General features: G+C 57.3%; 1 protein-coding gene across 1 annotated transcript in view; it reads right to left on the bottom strand.

Annotated features, from left to right (window-relative positions):
- Positions 1-959: 959 nt before the first annotated feature.
- Positions 960-20358, bottom strand: part of ANTXR1 (ANTXR cell adhesion molecule 1) — a 134785-nt gene continuing 115386 nt past the window's right edge. The window contains 2 exon segments of the mRNA XM_071579091.1: positions 960-1097; positions 1099-1233. Of these exon segments, the coding sequence (XP_071435192.1) occupies positions 960-1097; positions 1099-1233 (273 nt within the window).

Here is a 20358-nt window from a genome sequence, read left to right as displayed (position 1 = left end):
TGCCTCCAGGTGGCAGGTGGGACCTCTGCACTTGGAAGAGTCTCTTGCAGTCCTTCCCCAGGGAGAATTTGCTTTGCTCGAGTTGTCCATTCCATTTTCCTGATGTTTCCTGGAATGCCCGTGCTGAGGCCCAGGGAGGTGGGGGGGGCCAGGAGTGGGGTGGCACCAGGAGTGGGGTGGCATCAGGAGTGGGGTGGGACCAGGAGTAGGGTGACACCAACAGTGGGGTGGCACCAGGAGTGGGGTGGGACCAACAGTGGGGTGGGGCCAACAGTGGGGTGGGACTGACAGTGGGGTGCCACCAAGAGTGGGGTGGGACCAGGAGTGGGGTGGGACCAACAGTGGGGTGGGACCAACAGTGGGGTGGGACCAAGAGTGGGGTGGCACCAAGAGTGGGGTGGGATCAACAGTGGGGTGTCATCAAGAGTGGGGTGGGATCAACAGTGGGGTGGGATCAACACTGAGGTGGCACCAACAGTGGGGTGGCACCAAGAGTGGGGTGGGACCAGGAGTGGGGTGGGACCAACAGTGGGGTGGGACTGACAGTGGGGTGGGACCAAGAGTGGGGTGGGATCAACACTGAGGTGGCACCAACAGTGGGGTGGCACCAACAGTGGGATGGGACCAACAGTGGGGTGGCACCAAGAGTGGGGTGGCACCAACAGTGGGGTGGGACCAACAATGGGATGGGATCAACAGTGGGGTGGCACCAACAGTGGGGTGGCACCAAGAGTGGGATGAAACTCAAGTTCTGTGTCCTGCCCCTGCAGTCTCTTGGCTTTTCTTGCCTCCATAGTTTGGTGCCACTGATGCACAAGGGGAGTCGAAAAATAACAGAAAACTAAAGGAGAAAGATGCCTCGTCACCCAGTCTGAGGGTGCCCCTGCTCCCCCTGCCCCCTGCCCGCCCTGCCCGGGTGGGTGGGCACAGTTCTGCTGGGGGGGGCAGGGAGAGCCCCCCTAGACTGTGGGGCGGGGGGGAGGCCGGGAGGGAGGGGGGGCCCTGTTGGGAGGGGGGGCCTGGGGTGGGGGGGGCAGCGGGGGGAGGGTGGAGGAGGGGGAGGGGGGGTGGGGGGTGGGGCAGCTGGGCGGGGGGGGGCGTGTAGATGGGGGCGGGGGGCGGGGGGGTGTAGATGGGGGCGGGGGGCGCGGCCGAGGGGGGGTACGAGTTGTTCAGGGGGTACTTGGGGGGGCCCTCGCTGTTCTTCACTCGGGTGAAGTTGATGCAGCGACCCTGGGAGGAGAGAGGGGAGAGCAGAGTTACCCCTGAGGGGGCACAGCCAGCAGAGACACCCCCGGGCTGTGCCCACACCTGCCCCTGTGCCCACACCTGCCCCTGCACCCACACCTGCTCTCTGTGCCCACACCTGCTCTCTGTGCCCACACCTGCCCCTGTGCCCACACCTGCTCTCTGTGCCCACACCTGCCCCTGTGCCCACACCTGCCCCCTGTGCCCACACCTGCTCCTGTGCCCACACCTGCTCTCTGTGCCCACATCTCTCCCTGTGCCCACATCTTTCCCTGTGCCCACACCTGCCCCTGTGCCCACATCTTTCCCTGTGCCCACACCTGCTCTCTGTGCCCACACCTGCCCCCTGTGCCCACACCTGCTCCTGTGCCCACACCTACTCTCTGTGCCCACACCTTTCCCTGTGCCCACACCTGCCCCTGTGCCCACACCTGCCCCCTGTGCCCACACCTGCTCCTGTGCCCACACCTACTCTCTGTGCCCACATCTCTCCCTGTGCCCACACCTGCCCCTGTGCCCACACCTGCTCCTGTGCCCACACCTACTCTCTGTGCCCACATCTTTCCCTGTGCCCATACCTGCCCCTGAGCCCAAAGCTGCCCTGTGTGCCCACATCTTCCCACTGTGCCCACATCTTTCCACTGTGCCTACGTCTGCCCTCTGTGCCCACATCTCCCTCTGTGCCCAAAGCTGATGTCTGTGCTTTGATCTGTCCTCTGTGCCCACACCTGCCTCCTGTGCCCACACCTGCCCCCTGTGTCCACACCTGCTCTCTGTGCCCACATCTCTCCCTGTGCCCACACCTGCCCTCTGTGCCCGCACCTGCCCTCTGTGCCCACATCTCCCTCTGTGCCCACACCTGCCCTCTGTGCCCCCATTTGCGCCCTGTGCCCACACCTGCCCCCTGTGCCCACACCTGCTCTCTGTGCCCACATCTCTCCCTGTGCCCACACCTGCCCCCTGTGCCCACACCTGCCCTCTGTGCCCACATTTGCAGATCTGCCCTCTGTACCCACAGCTGCCCCCTCTGCCCCTGCTCCTCACTCCTCCTGGGGGCTGTCAGAGCAATTCCTGCCCTGAGCACCCGGAGGTGGCACCCCAAGGGCAGCTGTGGCAGGGGAGGGTGAAATGCCCCCACGCTCCTCCCCAGGACATTCCCAGCACAGCCCTGGGCACTCAGGTCCTGCTGGCACTGCCAGGGCTGGCAAGAGCCTTTAGCACAGAGTGAGGGCATGGGCTGAATTGGAAGGGACCTCAAAGCCCACCCAGTGCCACCCCTGCCATGGGCAGGGATACCTCCCACTGTCCCAGGGGGTTCCAGCCTGGCCTTGGGCACTCCCAGGGATGGGGCAGCCACAGCTCCTCTGGGAATTCCAGCCCAGCCCTCCCCACCCTCACAGCCAGGAATCCCTTCCCAATATCCCACCTCACCCCACTCCCTGCCAGTTGAAATCCATCCCAGTGCCAGTTGAACCCCAAGTCTTTCAGCTGCCTCTGGGCTGGAGCTGAGGAGGGGCTGAGACCCCCAGAGCTGCTGGTGGGACGGAGCTGGAGCTGCCAGGGATGGGCAGGAGCCCTGGAATGGGCTGGGATGGAGGGACCTTGGAGGTCACCCAGTGCCACCCCTGCCCTGGGCAGGGACGCCTCCCACTGTCCCAGGGACACCTCCCACTGTCCCAGGGGGCTCCAGCCTGGCCTTCGACACTCCCAGGGATGGGGCAGCCACAGCTTCTCTGGGCACCTGTGCCAGGGCCTGCCCACCACAGAGCAGAACTCTGCCCTACTCTCTAATCAAAGGTGCCCTCCAGGAGCTCAGGGCCACCCCCTTGTCCCCGGTGCTGTTTCAGAGCTGCAGTCCCTGCTCAGCCCAAGGTCTGTCCCTGCCTCTTCCCACACCTCAGCCTTGATTTTCCCCCAGCACAAACCCTGGGCTTTGCCCCCTTGGTGCCCCTCCCTCCCTCCAAACTCGTGGCTTTTGGGTCTCTCTCCACCCTTTCCCAACGAGGCAGAAGGGAAGGTTTGTCTAACAAAGGATTTTTTCCTGAAATGCATCCATTCCTCATCAGGATGTCTTGAGACTCAAGTGCTTGTGAGGAGCCAAGAAACTGCTTCTCTCGCTCTTTGGTGCTAAGCTACAGTTTGTTGTACATTTTTAAACAAAACCTTTGCCCTCTGAGCTGCTTTTTTTCCTTTTTTTCCCTTCCTCAGTTCCACCTGCAAAAGATCCCACTGTAAATACTCGAATGTCAGACTCAGCACTATTCTATCATGGATTCATTCCTTTCGATATGAAATCATCCCCAAAGGCACCAGAGGATTTCTGAATCCATTCTTGAGTTTTTGGACTTGTGAGCATGTGCTTATTTTCTGTTTGCCTCTTTCCCCTCCCAAAATAAATGTTTTCCCTGCTGAAAAAATGCCAAGTGGAGCACTGAGCCCCTGCAGGCTGGACTGGATTTGTTGGGACAACAACATCAATCACTTCAATGCTCTGCCCAGCTCTGTAAGGACAAGAAGGGCATGAAGGGCATCAGGGGGATGTGACAGGGCTGAGAGGAGCTGGCATGGAAGGGGCTGGCACAGAGACACACACACAGCTCCTCTCCAGCAGCTCTGCCAAGAGGCTCCTCGTGCTCCCTGAACGTGGAGAAACATCTGCTGAGCTTTGGTTCAGCTCTGGGTTCCTTGCTGAGGGCTGAGGAGCAGCCCCAGCCGAGCTCAGCCTGGGTTGGGCAGGAGAAGGGGCTTTAAGGAAAGCAGGGATGGATTTCCCAGCGCCTTGGATGGCACCCAGCTGGAGGTGGGCACAGAGCCCACTCTGCCAGGCTCAGTCCCGGTGTTCTGGCAGCAGGAACAACCTCTGGCTGCAGCACAGGCTGTCCCTGAGCAGGGGGGCTGGGGCAGGGCAGAGCCCCTGCCAGGGGCAGGAACACACCGTGGGGATGCCCCTCCCTGGGGATGCCCCTCCCTGAGGATGCCCCTCCCTGAAGATGCCCTTCCCTGGGGATGCCCCTCCCTGGAGATGCCCCTCCCTGGGGATCCCCATCCCTGAGGATGCCCCTCCCTGAGGATGCCCCTCCCTGGGGATGTCCCTTCTTGGAGATGCCCCTCCCTGAGGATGCCCCTCCTTGGGGATGCCCATCCCTGAGGATGCCCCTCCCTGGGGATTCCCATCCCTGAGGATGCCCCTCCTTGGGGATGCCCATCCCTGAGGATGCCCCTCCCTGGGGATTCCCATCCCTGAGGATGCCCCTCCTTGGGGATGCCCATCCCTGAGGATGCCCCTCCCTGGGGATTCCCATCCCTGAGGATGCCCCTCCTTGGGGATGCCCATCCCTGAGGATGCCCCTCCCTGGGGATCCCCATCCCTGAGGATGCCCCTCCCTGAGGATGCCCCTCCCTGGAGATCCCCATCCCTGGGCATCCCCATCCCTGAGGATGCCCCTCCCTGGGAATGCCCCTCCCTGAGCATCAAAGCCCTGTCGTGCCAGGCTGGTCCTGACAGCACGAGGGGAAAGGGAGCCCACGCTGAGCTCCATTACTGTCTGTTCTCCACCCCCTGCACGGGACAAAATGCCAACACCAAATGAAGTGCCAGAGGGAGCAGGAACCCTCCTCACATCCCACCCCTCTGGTGCTGCCCCACAGAGGGGCAGAGCAGTGCCTGCAGTGGGCACACCCCACCCCACCCCACCCCACCCATCTCTGGGCTCCTCTCTCTGCCTTAACATCCTTTTAATGCACTTTGCTGAGCTCTGAAGGGAATCCTTTGGGACAGGCCTGCTGAGTGAGGAAAGTCTGAACTTGAGATTAACCAGTTCTGCTCAGAAATAAACCCCTCCATGAGAATGTTTTCCTTGTTCCTGTGCCACATCTCCTGCCATGCAACTTCAGTCATTCCAGGCCATCATTTGCAGTCGTTTTGTTTGCTTTGTTTATGATGGGAATAAAATAAACCTGAACAAAAAGCAGCAGTCAGAAATCCCAGCCAGAGAACGAAAACTTGCAGGTTTTTTTTTATGAGAGATGCTCTGTCTGGGATGCTCTGAGGGTGAGGTTGTGGAGCTGCTGGTCCAAATGGGACTGAGCACTGCCCTGAGAGCATCCAGGAGGGTGCAGAGAGGCTCAGAAATCCTTGGGGTTGGGGCTGGGGCAGGGCTTGGGGACTGAAACCCATCTCATGCTCCTGGCAGTGCCCAGGCCGTGCTCCAAAGGGGAAGGAAGCACATCCTGGGCATCCTGGGCACGGGCAAGGATTTGATTGGTATTGGGGAGAACAGGCTGGGACTACAAGCCGTGAATTACCAGGCAAAGGGGCTCCCAGGCCGTGCCAGCTGTGGCTGCCCTGTTGGCACAGCCCTTGCAGTCAGGCACGACCTGCACAGCTCATACCCATGGCCAGGGAGGCTCCTCCTCCAGGAACAGGCTTGTTTGCAACAGGAGAGCTCCTTTTTCCAGTCTGATTAATTCTGCAGTGCCCTTGCTGAGTGCTCAGACCTGTTCACATCTGTCTGGAGGCTGAGCACAGCCTGAGAGCCAGACCTGACCCAGCCAGCCTCAGGTTCAGCCTTGCCCTCACTCAGCAGGTCTGTCCCAAAGTACTTGTTTAAAATCCCAGCAAGGAGCTTCACATCCCTCTGTCCCAAAGTACTTGTTTAAAATCCCAGCAAAGAACTTCACATCCCTCTGTCCCAAAGTATTTGCTTGAAATCCCAGCCAGGAGCATCCCATCCCTCTGTCCCAAAGTATTTGCTTGAAATCCCAGCCAGGAGCATCCCATCCCTCTGTCCCAAAGTATTTGCTTGAAATCCCAGCCAGGAGCATCCCATCCCTCTGTCCCAAAGTATTTGCTTGAAATCCCAGCCAGGAGCATCCCATTCCTCTGTCCCAAAGTATTTGCTTGAAATCCCAGCACGGAGCATCCCATCCCTCTGTCCCAAAGTATTTGCCTAAATCCCAACAAAGAGCATCCCATCCCTCTGTCCCAAAGTATTTGCCTAAATCCCAGCACGGAGCATCCCATCCCTCTGTCCCAAAGTATTTGCCTAAATCCCAGCCAGGAGCATCCCATCCCTCTGTCCCAAAGTATTTGCTTAAAATTCCAACCAAGAGCATCCCATCCCTCTGTCCCAAAGTATTTGCTTAAAATTCCAACCAAGAGCATCCCATCCCCCTGTCCCAAAGTATTTGCTTAAAATTCCAACCAAGAGCATCCCATCCCTCTGTCCCAAAGTATTTGCCTAAATTCCAGCCAGGAGCATCCCATCCCTCTGTCCCAAAGTATTTGCCTAAATCCCAGCCAGGAGCATCCCATCCCTCTGTCCCAAAGTATTTGCCTAAATCCCAGCCAGGAGCATCCCATCCCTGTGCTGGTCTAAGCCCAGAGTTCCACCCCTCTCCCCCTGCCCCAGCCTGGCTCTGCTCTTTCCCTCAGCCCCCACGTGCCATTCCCACTCCCCTCCCATTTCCTTTGCTCCTGGCATGGCTGTGCTGCCCGAGCTGGCAGTGCCCTGTCTGCCAACACGTGCTGCCCTCCTGCAGTGGCATCTGCAGGGCATCCAGCAGGTGTGGAGGGCACACACACTGCCAGGCTCCCTCCTCCTGCCACGAGAGCCGCCAGACCAAGGGAGTTCTTGTGTTTCCTCACTCACATTCCTCTCACCCAGCTGGGGGACGATGCCAGAGGGAAGTTCTCAGTCCAGATGGACTGAGCTGGACTTTGGCAACTGCACAACCCCAGGGGAGAGGGGGCAGCCAACAGCTCCTTGGGGAGGGGAACTGGCAGACTGAATGACGAGGGGATGTCCAGGAAACAAATTCCTTTGCCCTTGAAGGAGGGGCAGAAAATGGTTTGCTGGTGCCCTGGGTGCAAATGCAAAGCAGGCCCAGGAAGGAGAAAACTCCTTTACCCAAAAAGCTGGATGTTGACCCCCTTGTACCCAGCAACATGATCACAAGGGTGCAGAGGTTGTGCCAGCAGAGAGTGAGCACCAACAGAAACCCTGGGGCTCCAGAGGACTCAGCTCTCTCTGAAACATTGGCCAGAGTGGGTTTCCCACCTGCCCTCACCCAGAGGAAGCCCTGAGGCCCAGCTGGGCTTTGGACATGAATTGCAGCAGGAAAATAAACCATCAGCACCACTGACCTGCTCCATGGCCAGCACTGTGTGGTCTGGAGAATGGTCTGGGTGAGGAGCCAGGGGGGCTGTGTGTGCCCAGGGACACTTGGGCATGGGGGCTGTGTGTGCCCAAGAACACTTGGGCATGGGGGCTGTCTGTGCCCAGGAACACTTGGGCATGGGGGCTGTCTGTGCCCAGGGACACTTGGGCATGGGAGCTGTGTGTGCCCAGGGACACTTGGGCATGGGGGCTGTCTGTGCCCAGGGACACTTGGGCATGGGAGCTGTGTGTGCCCAGGGACACTTGGGCATGGGGGCTGTCTGTGCCCAGGGACACTTGGACATGGGCCCTGAGTGTCCTCTGTGCCCTCTGTGCCCTCTGTGCCCTCTGTGTCCTGTGTCTCCTCTGATCCTGCCCCTGCCCTGTGAACACCACAGGGTTGCACACCCCATCCAAACTTTTCCTTTAGTTCTTCCCATCTGCCTGAGGGGCATTTCCAGGGCTGGCAGAGCAGGGTGGGGTGTGGAGCTCTGGGGACAGGGCCCTGCTGGGGTTGGAGCTTGGACTGGTGGGTGCTGAGCGTTCATGAGGGCATTTGTGCCTGGCCAGGGCTCTGGGCAGAGGTGCCCAGGGCAGCAGATCCCTCAGCCAAGCTGTGGCATCTCCTTGGAGCTCCACAGCCTTGGCCAAGCCACTTCCCACCCCCTCCTGCCTCTCTCCCTGCTTTTATCTGAGCCTGCCAACCACCAGGGGGATGGAGCAGCACTCAGAGCTCTGCAGTGTGACCTGCACGGACCATCCTGGGGCTCAGCCTCGGGGAGGACGGACCCTTCTCCTGGGATGCCACCGGATTTCCTTCCCTCTGCCCAGCCCTCTGAGCCCCATCCCAGCAGGACTCAAACCAGGACAAAGCTCTGGCCTTTGCTCCATTCCAGTCCTGCTCTCTGTGGTTCCAGGGACAGGCTCACACAGGGCACAGTGAAGAGGGAATTTAGGACAGGGAGGTGGGACCCAGAGCAGTGACAAACTCTCCTCTGGACTCAGGAGATCTTTGCTCCATTCCAGCCCTGCCCTCTGTGGTTCCAGGGACAGGCTCACACAGGGCACAGCAAAAAGGGAATTTAGGACAGGGAGGTGGGACCCAGAGCAGTGACAAACTCTCCATGGCACTCAGGAGATCTTGGCTCCATTTGGATCCCAGAGCAGTGACAAGCTCTCCTCTGGACTCAGGAGATCTTGGCTCCATTCCAGCCCTGCTCTCTGTGGTTCCAGGGACAGGCTCACACAGGGCACAGTGAAGAGGGAATTTAGGACAGGGAGGTGGGACCCAGAGCAGTGACAAACTCTCCATGGCACTCAGGAGATCTTTGCTCCATTTGGATCCCAGAGCAGTGACAAGCTCTCCACTGGACTCAGGAGATCTTTGCTCCATTTGGATCCCAGAGCAGTGACAAGCTCTCCATGGCACTCAGGAGATCTTTGCTCCATTTGGATCCCAGAGCAGTGACAAACTCTCCATGGCACTCAGGAGATCTTTGCTCCATTCCAGCCCTGCTTTCTGTGGTTCCAGGGACAGGCTCACACAGGGCACAGTGAAGAGGGAATTTAGGACAGGGAGGTGGGACCCAGAGCAGTGACAAACTCTCCACTGGACTCAGGAGATCTTTGCTCCATTCCAGCCCTGCTTTCTGTGGTTCCAGGGACAGGCTCACACAGGGCACAGAAAAAAGGGAATTTAGCACAGGGCGGTGGGACCCAGAGCAGTGACAAACTCTCCATGGCACTCAGGAGATCTTTGTTCCATTCCAGCCCTGCTCTCTGTGGTTCCAGGGACAGGCTCACACAGGGCACAGCAAGGAGGGAATTTAGCACAGGGAGGTGGGACCCAGAGCAGTGACAAACTCTCCATGGCACTCAGGAGATCTCTTTGTAACAGACAAAGATGGAGCACAATTTTCTGGAGCAAAGATGAAAAATGTTTCTGTTTCTTTTGGTTTCCTATCAAGCTGGAATTAATACCTGGAAAAATATCAACATTTTAAGATCATAAAACACTGGGACTGGCTTCTTTTGCCTGGTTGAAAGAGAGGCCCTGGAAAAGATATGAGCCTTAATGTTGCTTTGCATGGGTCATTAGTAATTCAGACTTTCCATAAACAATATCCTGGTTTACCCTGTTGTTATGAGAGGGAAGAGAGAGAAATAAAAAGAAATACAGAGAAGAGAAAGAGAAGAAGGAAAAGAGAGAGAGAGAAAAAAAGGAAATTTAATAATCATCCTGTGATTTGATACCTGATTCTGACTCGACCATGCACAAGAACTTGTAGGAAATACTGGCCAAGTGAGTCACAGGCAACCACTGAATATATTAAATAAATGTGAGAGTTCCACCAGTGCCTGCAAAGAGGTGATTTCCAAACTGCAGCTGCTACAAGGGCAGAGCACACACACGATGGGAGAAACTCACTCAGGTCCTGGAGGCAAATCCCCTTCCCGGGGATTCTGGGGGTGGTTTGAACCCAGTCCAGGCATGAAACTCCCCCAGATGTGGGAAGTGATGAGGGGGGAGAGGAGGAGGAGCAGAGTGGGGAGTCCCAGAAGGGCTGAGAGCAGCTCTGAGCCATGGGGAGGGGGAGGCAGGAGCTGTCTGTCTGTGTGTCTGTCTGTGTGTCTGCCTGTCTGTGTATCTGCCTGTCTGTGTATCTGCCTGTCTGTCTGTCTGCCTGTCTGTGTATCTGCCTGTCTGTGTGTCTGCCTGCCTGTCTGTCTGCCTGTGTGTGTGTGTGTGTCTGTCTGCCTGTCTGTCTGCCTGTCTGTCTGCCTGTGTGTCTGCCTGTCTTCCTGTCTGTCTGTCTGTGTGACTGTGTGTCTGTCTGTGTGTCTGCCTGTCTGTCTGCCTGTCTGTGTGTCTGTCTGTCTGTGTGTCTGCCTGTCTGTCTGTGTGTCTGTCTGTGTGTCTGTCTGCCTGTCTGTCTGTCTGTGGGTCTGTCTGTCTGTCTGTCTGTCTGTGTGTCTGTCTGTGTGTCTGTCTGTGTGTCTGTCTGCCTGTCTGTCTGTGTGTCTGTCTGTGTGTCTGTCTGCCTGTCTGTGTGTCTGTCTGTGTGTCTGTCTGCCTGTCTGTCTGTGTGTCTCTCTGTGTGTCTGTCTGTCTGCCTGTCTGTGTGTGTGTCTGCCTGTCTGTCTGTGTGTCTGTGTGTCTGTGTGTCTGCCTGTCTGTCTGTGTGTCTGCCTGTCTGTCTGCAGAGCCAACCAGCACGGGCAGCTCATGCTCCTCTCCTGTGTTTCCAGGGAAAACCCACCCACAGCCCACCTGGAGTGGATCCCCTCTTGGGAAAGGGGTCCTTGCCCAGGGCACTTTGCAAACCTCTGGCCAAAAGTGCATCCCTTTGTGCCTGGGGAAGGGCCAGAGTGAGAATAATGCCCACCTGCTTCCCCCTCCTTGGGATGAGCCCTGGTGGGGCAGCCTGAGGGGTCTGCAGGGGGTTTCTCTGCTTCAACCCCTGCCCCAGGGTCTGCAGGGGGTTTCTCTGCTCCAACCCCTGCCCCAGGGTCTGCAGGGGGTTTTGGTGCTCCAACCCCTGCCCCAGGGTCTGCAGGGGGTTTTGGTGCTCCAACCCCTGCCCCAGGGTCTGCAGGGGGTTTCACTGCTCCAACCCCTGCCCCAGGGTCTGCAGGGGGTTTCTCTGCTCCAGCCCCTGCCCCAGGGTCTGCAGGGGGTTTCTCTGCTCCAACCCCTGCCCCAGGGTCTGCAGGGGGTTTTGCTGCTCCAAACCCTGCCCCAGGGTCTGCAGGGGGTTTCTCTGCTCCAACCCCTGCCCCAGGGTCTGCAGGGGGTTTCTCTGCTCCAGCCCCTGCCCCAGGGTCTGCAGGGGGTTTCTCTGCTCCAACCCCTGCCCCAGGGTCTGCAGGGGGTTTCTCTGCTCCAACCCCTGCCCCAGGGTCTGCAGGGGGTTTCTCTGCTCCAACCCCCGCCAGGGCAACCCCCAGTTAATTCCCAGGTGGTTCTGCACCCTGGGAGGGTTCTGTGAGCTCCAACTGCCCCTGCAGCACACCCGAGCCTTTCCCAGCACAGCAGCCTGGCTGCAAACAGCTCTAGGAAACTGTGAACTCCCTCCTGGGCTTTGTCGGGCAGCCCCTGGGCTGAGAGTGCCTGGCACTGCCAGGGAGCGCTGCCCCCGCCCCAAGGGGCTCACCCCGGGCTGTGTCTGGGTGTGGGAACTCACTCCCTGCCACCTCTGGGTGTGGGAACTCACTCCCTGCCACCTCTGGGTGTGGGAATTCATCCTCTGCTACCTCTGGGTGTGTGAATTCACTTCCTGCTTTCTCAGGGTGTGTGAACTCACTCCCTGCCACCATCGAATGTGTGAATTCACTCTCGGACACCTCCGTGTGTCACTCCCAGCGATCTCTGGGTGTGGGAACTCACTCCCTGCCACCTCTGGGTGTGTGAACTCACTCCCTGCTATCTCTGGGTGTGTGAATTCACTCCCTGCTATCTCTGGGTGTGTGAACTCATCCCCTGCCATCTCTCTGGGTGTGTGAACTCACTCCCTGCCACCTCTGTGTGTGAATTCACTCCCTGCTATCTCTGGGTGTGTGAACTCACTCCCTGCCATCTCTGGGTGTGTGAACTCACTCCCTGCCATCTCTGGGTGTGTGAACTCACTCCCTGCCATCTCTGGGTGTGTGAACTCACTCCCTGCCATCTCTGGGTGTGAATTCACTCCCTGCTATCTCTGGGTGTGGGAACTCACTCCCTGCCATCTCTGGGTGTGTGAACTCACTCCCTGCTATCTCTGGGTGTGTGAACTCACTCCCTGCTATCTCTGGGTGTGTGAACTCATTCCCTGCCATCTCTGGGTGTGTGAATTCACTCCCTGCCATCTCTCTGTGTGTGAACTCATTCCCTGCTATCTCTGGGTGTGTGAACTCTCCCTGCTATCTGTGTGTGTGTGAACTCACTCCCTGCTATCTCTGGGTGTGAATTCACTCCCTGCCATCTCTGGGTGTGGGAACTCATCCCCTGCCATCTCTGGGTGTGTGAACTCACTCCCTGCCATCTCTGTGTCTGTGAACTCATTCCCTGGTATCTCTCTGTGTGTGAACTCACTCCCTGCCATCTCTGGGTGTGTGAACTCACTCCCTGCCATCTCTGGGTGTGTGAACTCACTCCCTGACATTTCTGTGTCTGTGAACTCACTCCCTGCTATCTGTGTGTGTGTGAACTCACTCCCTGCTATCTCTGTGTGTGTGAACTCATCCCCTGCCATCTCTCTGGGTGTGTGAACTCATTCCCTGCTATCTCTGGGTGTGTGAACTCATTCCCTGCTATCTCTGGGTGTGTGAACTCATTCCCTGCTATCTCTCTGTGTGTGAATTCACTCCCAGCCCTCTCCGTGTGTGACTCACCAACCCACCATCAAAGCTGCCTCATTTCATGATAAAATATCACTCCAACAAACCCAGACCCATCTATCTCATTACTAAAGCCAGACCTAGAGCTCAGCCTGGCCCACAAACCTGCCTTCCCCAGGCACTCCTGCCACCTTGGCCACCCCAGAAATATTAAATTGGAGGCTTGAGCTCTTTTCTCCTGAATTAAGAGGAAACCTTCCACTGATGAGGTCACCACCCCACGGGGTTCTGCTAACCTGGTCTGTCACTGCAGGGGCAGCACCCAAAGCTCTGGGTGTTCTGCTTTACCTTGAACTGTCTGTGAAAGGTGAGGATGTTTGGAACAAGATCCAGAGTTTTCTCTTGGCTCCCAGTACCAGAAAACCAGGACAGCAGAGTTTTCAGTTGAGTCTGGCCATGGTGGATTGGACTTTCTAATTCCCAGGAACAGGGTGGTACAAAATGGTGTTTTCTGCTGAAGCCAGAGAGGAGTTTTGGGGATTTACCCCAAATGAAAAACTTACAACTGGTGATAAGAAACCTCCCACATGGTCACTGGACTCCAGTTATACCAGAGACAGTTTCCCACACTGCAGCCAAACATCCTGCCTAAATTCAGCAGGAAAAAAGCAGCAGAAAACCCACTTAACTTTCCTTGATGCCTTGATAGGGTTTGGTCTATTGAGATGTTAATGCAATTCTTTATATTTGTGTTTACAAGATCCTGTTCTGTTCAGCAACCCAAAAGCTGCACTCATGGAAGAACAGAGGAAAGTAAACTGAATTAATTAAGAGCTTATTTAGAGCATCAGTTCAGGCCTGTTGGCTGGAGGCTAAAGCTGCCCCATGTATGTACATCAGTGCAGGGGTTGTGCCAACTCACCCTCCTGCTGTAACCTCCAATCCTGAGTTTACTCAGCCCTTCCCATCTGTGCCCAGCCCTCCAGACCCACCACAACCCCAGCAACCCCCCTGCTCTGCCAGCTGAGGGGCTCTGACCATGCTGGGAAGGACTGGACTGACTGGGAACCTACTGGACATCTCTGACCATTCTGGGAAGGACTGGGCCAGCTGGGAACCTACTGGAAATCTCTGACCATGCTGGGAAGGACTAGACCAGCTGGGAATCTACTGGCCATCTCTGACCACACTGGGAAGGACTGGACCAGCTGAGGAACCTACTGCAAGTGTCTGACCACACTGGGAAGGACTGGACCAGCTGAGGAACCTACTGGAGAAATCTCTGACCATGCTGGGAAGGACTGGGCCAGCTGGGAACCTACTGGACACCTCTGACCACACTGGGAAGGACTGGACCAGCTGGGAACATACTGGACATCTCTGACCATGCTGGGAAGGACTGGGCCAGCTGGGAACATACTGGAGAAATCTCTGACCACACTGGGAAGGACTGGGCCAGCTGGGAACCTACTGGACACCTCTGACCATACTGGGAAGGACTGGACCAGCTGGGAACCTACTGGACATCTCTGACCATGCTGGGAAGGAATGGACCAGCTGGGAACCTACTGGAGAAATCTCTGACCATACTGGGAAGGACTGGACCAGCTGGGAACCTACTGGAACTGTCTGACCACACTGGGAAGGACTGGGCCAGCTGGGAACCTACTGGACATCTCTGACCACACTGGGAAGAACTGGACCAGCTGGGAACCTACTGGAGAAATCTCTGACCATGCTGGGAGGGACTGGACTGACTGGGAACCTACTGGAGAAATCTCTGACCATGCTGGGAAGGACTGGGCCAGCTGGGAACCTACTGGACATCTCTGACCACACTGGGAAGGACTGGAGCAGCTGAGGAACCTACTGGACATCTCTGACCACACTGGGAAGGACTGGAGCAGCTGAGGAACCTACTGGAAATCACTGACCACACTGGGAAGGACTGGAGCAGCTGGGAATCTGCTACAAAGGAAACAACCAGAGCAAACTCCTCCCAAAAAGTGAAACAAGATGATCCAGCCAAATCTGAGCGTGGGAATGAGCTCCACGGTCTCCACCTCTGGCCTGTGCCAGAGCCAGGACTGGCTCTCTGGGGTGAGTGGGCAGGTGCCTGTCAGCAACAGGCCTGATGGCTTTTGCAGGAGCTGCTTTTGGCTCCTTTGTGCTGTGGGATGGGGGTCATTTCCAGGAAGATCTGGTCATTCCTCCCATTGTCTTTCTGGAAAGAGGCAGCCAGAGAAAGGCTGAAGGACACACCAAAGACACACCTCCCACCAGGCTCTGATCTGTCTTGTGGGGGCTGAAGGACACAACTTACTGAGCACGAGGAAAAGAGAAAAAAGCAAAAGAAAAACGGAGCACGTTGTTTGGGCAGCAATAAGTGGAACAGCTCAAGGAGGGCCGTGGTGGACATCCCTGTGGAGAGGAGAGGCAGAGCAAGCCTGGCAGCCCCCAGAAATCAGTGACATGGGGAGGGTCCTGCTGGCTGCAGTTGGTCTTTGGGCAGAGGAGACAGGGCAGGATTCAGGGCAGGACCTTCCACGAGGCACATGGGAGATGAACACACCTTGGTGGCTCCTTCACCTGACTCAGAACAACGACCCTGTGCAGTGCCAAAGAAATGGGAATTGCTGCCCACTGAACACTGTCCTGCCACTCCTGGGTGAGAAATAATCACAGAATCAGAGAATGGATTGGGCTGGAAAAGCCCTCTGGGATCATCATGTCCAATCTTTGATCCAACCCCACTGTGATCACCAGCCCAGGGCACTCCGTGCCCTGGGCTGGTGATCACAGTGGGGTTGGATCAAGACATGGTGGATTCTCACTCAGTGCCACATCCATAAAATCACAGAATCACAGGATGGATTGAGGTGGAACAGACCTCCAAGATCATCAAGTCCAACCCTTGGTCCAACTCCAGTCCCTTTACCAGATCATGGCACTCAGTGCCACGGCCAAGCTCAGGTTCAAACCCTCCAGGGATGGGGAATCCACCCCCTCTCTGGGCAGCCCATTCCAATCTCTGAGCACTCTCTCTGCAAAGAATTTCTTTCTGCTCTCCAACTTCAATTTCCCCTGGCAGAGCTTGAGCCCATCGTGCCCCCTTGTCCTATTGCTGAGTGCCTGGGAGAAGAGACCAACCCCCACCTGGCCACAACTTCCCTTCAGGCAGTTCCAGACAGTGCTGAGGTCACCTCTGAGCCTCCTCTTCTCCAGGCTGAACACCCCCAGCTCCCTCAGCTTCTCCCCACAGCACTTGTGCTCCAGTCCCTTCTCCAGCCTCGTTGCTCTTCTCAGTTGGGTTGGAAGAGACCTCTGAGATCATCAAATCCAACCCTTGATCCAACCCCACTGGGATCACTCTGGCACTCTGTGCCCTGGGCTGGTGATCACAGTGGGGCTGGATCAAGACGTGGTGGATTCTCCCTCAGTGCCACATCCACAGAATCACAGAATGGATTGGGTTGGAAAAGATCTCCAAGATCATCAAGTCCAACCCTTGGTCCAACTCCAGTCCCTTTACCAGATCATGGCACTCAGTGCCACGGCCAAGCTCAGGTTCAAACCCTCCAGGGATGGGGAATCCACCCCCTCTCTGGGCAGCCCATTCCAATCCCTGAGCACTCTCTCTGCAAAGAATTTCTTTCTGCTCTCCAACTTCAACTTCCAATAAAATAAAATTTCCAATAAAATAAAATTTCCAATAAAATAAATAATCCCCCCCTGCACTCCCTGTTTGCTGGGTTTGCCTTGGCCCCTGACATGAGTGCCACAGGCACAGCTCTGTAATTCCCTCTGGGATAAACTGTGCCCTGGATGGGGGTTGGACTGGGGTGTTCCCTTCAGGAGCTGGGCAGGCTCAGCCTCGGGAGCAGCTCAGGGCCAGCTTGGCTTTGCTCTCCCAGCCCTGAGCACATCTCCAGGCTTTTGGCTTGGGAGCTGTGAGTTCCAGGAAAAAGAGCTCATGTTTAGGTTAACTTTTCCATGGCTATTAATGGAAAACCACAGTGCAGTGGGGAGTGTGGAAAGGTGACAAGTTTGTTCTCAGGCTCTGCAGCCTCTCACCAAAATTCTGCGAGCTGGGACGACAGGAGGGGTTAAAGAGCAGCTCTGGGTCTGCAGGGGAGGGATCAGCAAACGGGTACAGGGGTGTTGGGGGGACTTTGGGGTCTGCACAGCTGGTTTTGTTCTCAGGTCTGAAAAGGGACCATGTCTGGAGTTCAAACCAGGGGGATTTGAAATTTTATCTCCTGGTTTGTGTTCTTTGTTTTGGGAGGAGGTTTCTATTCGTGATGCTGAAATCAGACAATTGCAGCTGAAATTCCTCATCTCCAAACCAGGCTCCCAATTCCAGGGAGGAGCCAGGGCAGCTGAAATTCCTCATCTCCAAACCAGGCTCCCAATTCAAGGGAGGAGCCAGGGCAGCTGAAATTCCTCATCTCCAAACCAGGCTCCCAATTCCAGGATGGAGCCAGGGCAGCTGAAATTCCTCATCTCCAAACCAGGCTCCCAATTCCAGGGAGGAGCCCGGGCAGTCCCAGGGTGGCACATTCTGCTGCTGTGCCCTGGGATGTTCCTCATTAACCAGTGCCCAGCCCCACATCAGCGTGGCTGCTCCAATGAAACACATTCCTGCCTGTCACTGAACCCGCTGGGGGTTGTGAGGCACCATTTGCTCCTCGGTGTCCAATTAGGAATAAATAATTGCAGCTCTGGGGCTGTTTTCCTTTCCTTTGTGCCCCCCAAGCCCTGGCCCAGCCTACCTGCTCCCATCCCTGGGGAGTTCCAGCTCTAACAAACAGCCCTGAGTTAAACCAGAGCTCCTGAATGGCCTTCACAGCTCCTGCTGGGCCCACACAGGGCTGAGTTTGCTGCAAGGCCCTGATGGTGGCACCAAAATCAGAGGCTTTTGTGCCCCCCGAGGTCTGTGAGACACTGCTGGGATGAGGGGCCTGCTGAGCCTCTCTGGGGCTCTTCCAAAGTGCCACTTACAGGTCTGGGGGCTTGGCCATGGAGACCAGAGCAGAGAAACCCAGAGCTGTGGGTGCCACCTGTCACAGCCCTGCCGGCTGGGCATGGAGAGCTGGAGAGCTCTGGGTGCCACCTGTCACAGCCCTGCCAGCTGGGCATGGAGAGCTGGAGAGCTCTGGGTGCCACCTGTCACAGCCCTGCCAGCTGGGCATGGAGAGCTGGAACCAGAGCTCTGGGTGCCACCTGTCACAGCCCTGCCACCTGGGCATGGAGAGCTGGAGAGCTCTGGGTACCACCTGTCATAGCCCTGCCACCTGGGCATGGAGAGCTGGAGAGCTCTGGGTGCCACCTGTCACAGCCCTGCCAGCTGGGCATGGAGAGCTGGAGAGCTCTGGGTGCCACCTGTCACAGCCCTGCCAGCTGGGCATGGAGAGCTGGAGAGCTCTGGGTGCCACCTGTCACAGCCCTGCCAGCTGGGCATGGAGAGCTGGAGAGCTCTGGGTGCCACCTGTCACAGCCCTGCCAGCTGGGTATGGAGAGGTGGAACCAGAGCTCTGGGTGCCACCTGTCACAGCCCTGCCAGCTGGGCATGGAGAGCTGGAACCAGAGCTCCGAGTGCCACCTGTCACAGCCCTGCCAGCTGGGCATGGAGAGCTGGAACCAGAGCTCTGGGTGCCACCTGTCATAGCCCTGCCAGCTGGGCATGGAGAGCTGGAACCAGAGCTCTGGGTGCAACCTGTCACAGCCCTGCCAGCTGGGCATGGAGAGCTGGAACCAGAGCTCTGGGTGTAACCTGTCACAGCCCTGCCAGCTGGGCATGGAGAGCTGGAACCAGAGGTTGGGGTGCAAGGGAGGAGCAGCTGCCAGGGCTGGAGTGGCACAGGAGGAGCAGCTGCCAGGGCTGGAGTGGCACAGAAGGAGCAGGTGCCAGGGCTGGAGTGGCACAGGAGGAACAGCTGCCAGGGCTGGAATGGCACAGGAGGGGCAGCTGCCAGGGCTGGAGTGGCACAGGAGGAGCAGAAACCAGGGCTGGAGTGGCACAGGAGGAGCAGCTCCCACACCACCAACCTGTGACACCCTGACAGGGAGTGAGCCCCAATCCTGACAGCCCCTTCCTGGATCCACCACCCCTCTGTCTTCCCAGCTGCCATCCCACCAGCCTGGCACTGCTCTTTTCATCCTTGGGGCAGGTTCTTTGCCCAGGGCCCTGCAGGTGCCTCTTCTTTCCCCCCCAGGGTGGGCTCTGACTTGGCAAACCAAGGGCTGAGCTGAGCTGTAGTTTAGAGCACCCCTTGGATTGCAGGTACAGCACCTGCTGCTGGTGCCAGTCTTTGGGGGGTACCTTGGTGCCACTCTTTGGGCTCTGTGTGCCTGGCCAGGCCGTGGTGCCCCCTCTGGTTGCTGGTGTGAGACCCAGGGCTGCCCTCACAGCTCCTCAGGGCAGGTGGGCCCAGCACAGCCCAAGTTTTTCCCAGGGGCTGCTCCCTTTTTTCAGGAATTCCCAGGGAACCATGACCTGCTTTCCCAGCAGGGCAAGGACAGCAAGTCCAGCCCAGGGCTGGAACCTGCAGGAGGGAAGCACAACAAATGCAGCCTCAACATTCCCTCAGCCAGAACCAGGCATGGGAGGGATGAGCTTCCTGGACACATCCCAAGGTGATTCTCTCTGAGTTGGAACAACCTCAACACCTTCTGAGCAAATCTGCAGCATTTTCTGGGAGAATGAACCCACTTTTCTGCAGCTGCTCTGCTGGGTCCTGCAGTTCCACCCCCACAGCCCAGCGTTGCCTCCAGGAAGGGCTTTACTCCAGCCCTTCTTTCCTTCTCCCACAGCTGCCCAACTGCTCATCCCATGGGGAGGAAAGTCTGACCTTGGCTGTTCCATTGCCTTGTTTGATCTTTAAAGCAAAGCAGGAGCCCCTTTTCTTTCTCAGCTCCTTCTCCCAAGGGCTGCCCTTTCCAGGAGCCCCACACAGGAGATCCCTGCCCTGCCCTCTCTGCTCTGCAGCTCTCAAGTCAGGGTGAGATTTCTTGTCTCAATTCAAAGCAGCCTTGACAGCAAAGCTCAGCTTGTGAAACCACTTGGGATGGTTTCAGTGCTGGGCTAAAATCTGGACAGAACCTGTTTTAAACAGATTCTCAGGGGAGCAAAGAGTCTGGGGCTGAGGAGGGTGGGAGGGGAAGAGGAACCAGAGAGGAAACACAAACACCTCCCTTTGGATCAAAGAGGGGAGGTGGCTCTGAATTGGGTAAAGAAACCACCCCCCATCTGTGCTTGCACCCAGAGCTCTGTCCTCTGGCAAACAAAAAGGTATCCTGAGGGTCCAGTTCCCTGTGCCACTGGTCCAGAGGAGCATTGCTGTGCCCCTGCAAGGGCCTGGCACTGCCCCTCCTGCAGCCCAACCTCCAGAGGCTGTGCCTGCCCTGGGCTCTCACTGCCACCACTCAGCTTTGGGGGGAACTCTGTGCTGAGGCTTCCTGGAACCCTGAGATGGGGTGGCTTGGAAGGGACCTCAAAACCCACCCAGTGCCACCCCTGCCATGGGCAGGGACACCTCCCACTGTCCCAGGGGGCTCCAGCCTGGCCTTGGACACTCCCAGGGATGGGGCAGCCACAGCTCCTCTGGGAATCCCAGCCCAGCCCTCCCCACCCTCA

Source organism: Pithys albifrons, chromosome 29 (genome assembly GCF_047495875.1).
Source record: "Pithys albifrons albifrons isolate INPA30051 chromosome 29, PitAlb_v1, whole genome shotgun sequence".
Classification (NCBI taxonomy): domain Eukaryota; kingdom Metazoa; phylum Chordata; class Aves; order Passeriformes; family Thamnophilidae; genus Pithys; species Pithys albifrons.
This window is presented reverse-complemented; position numbering and strand designations above follow the sequence as displayed.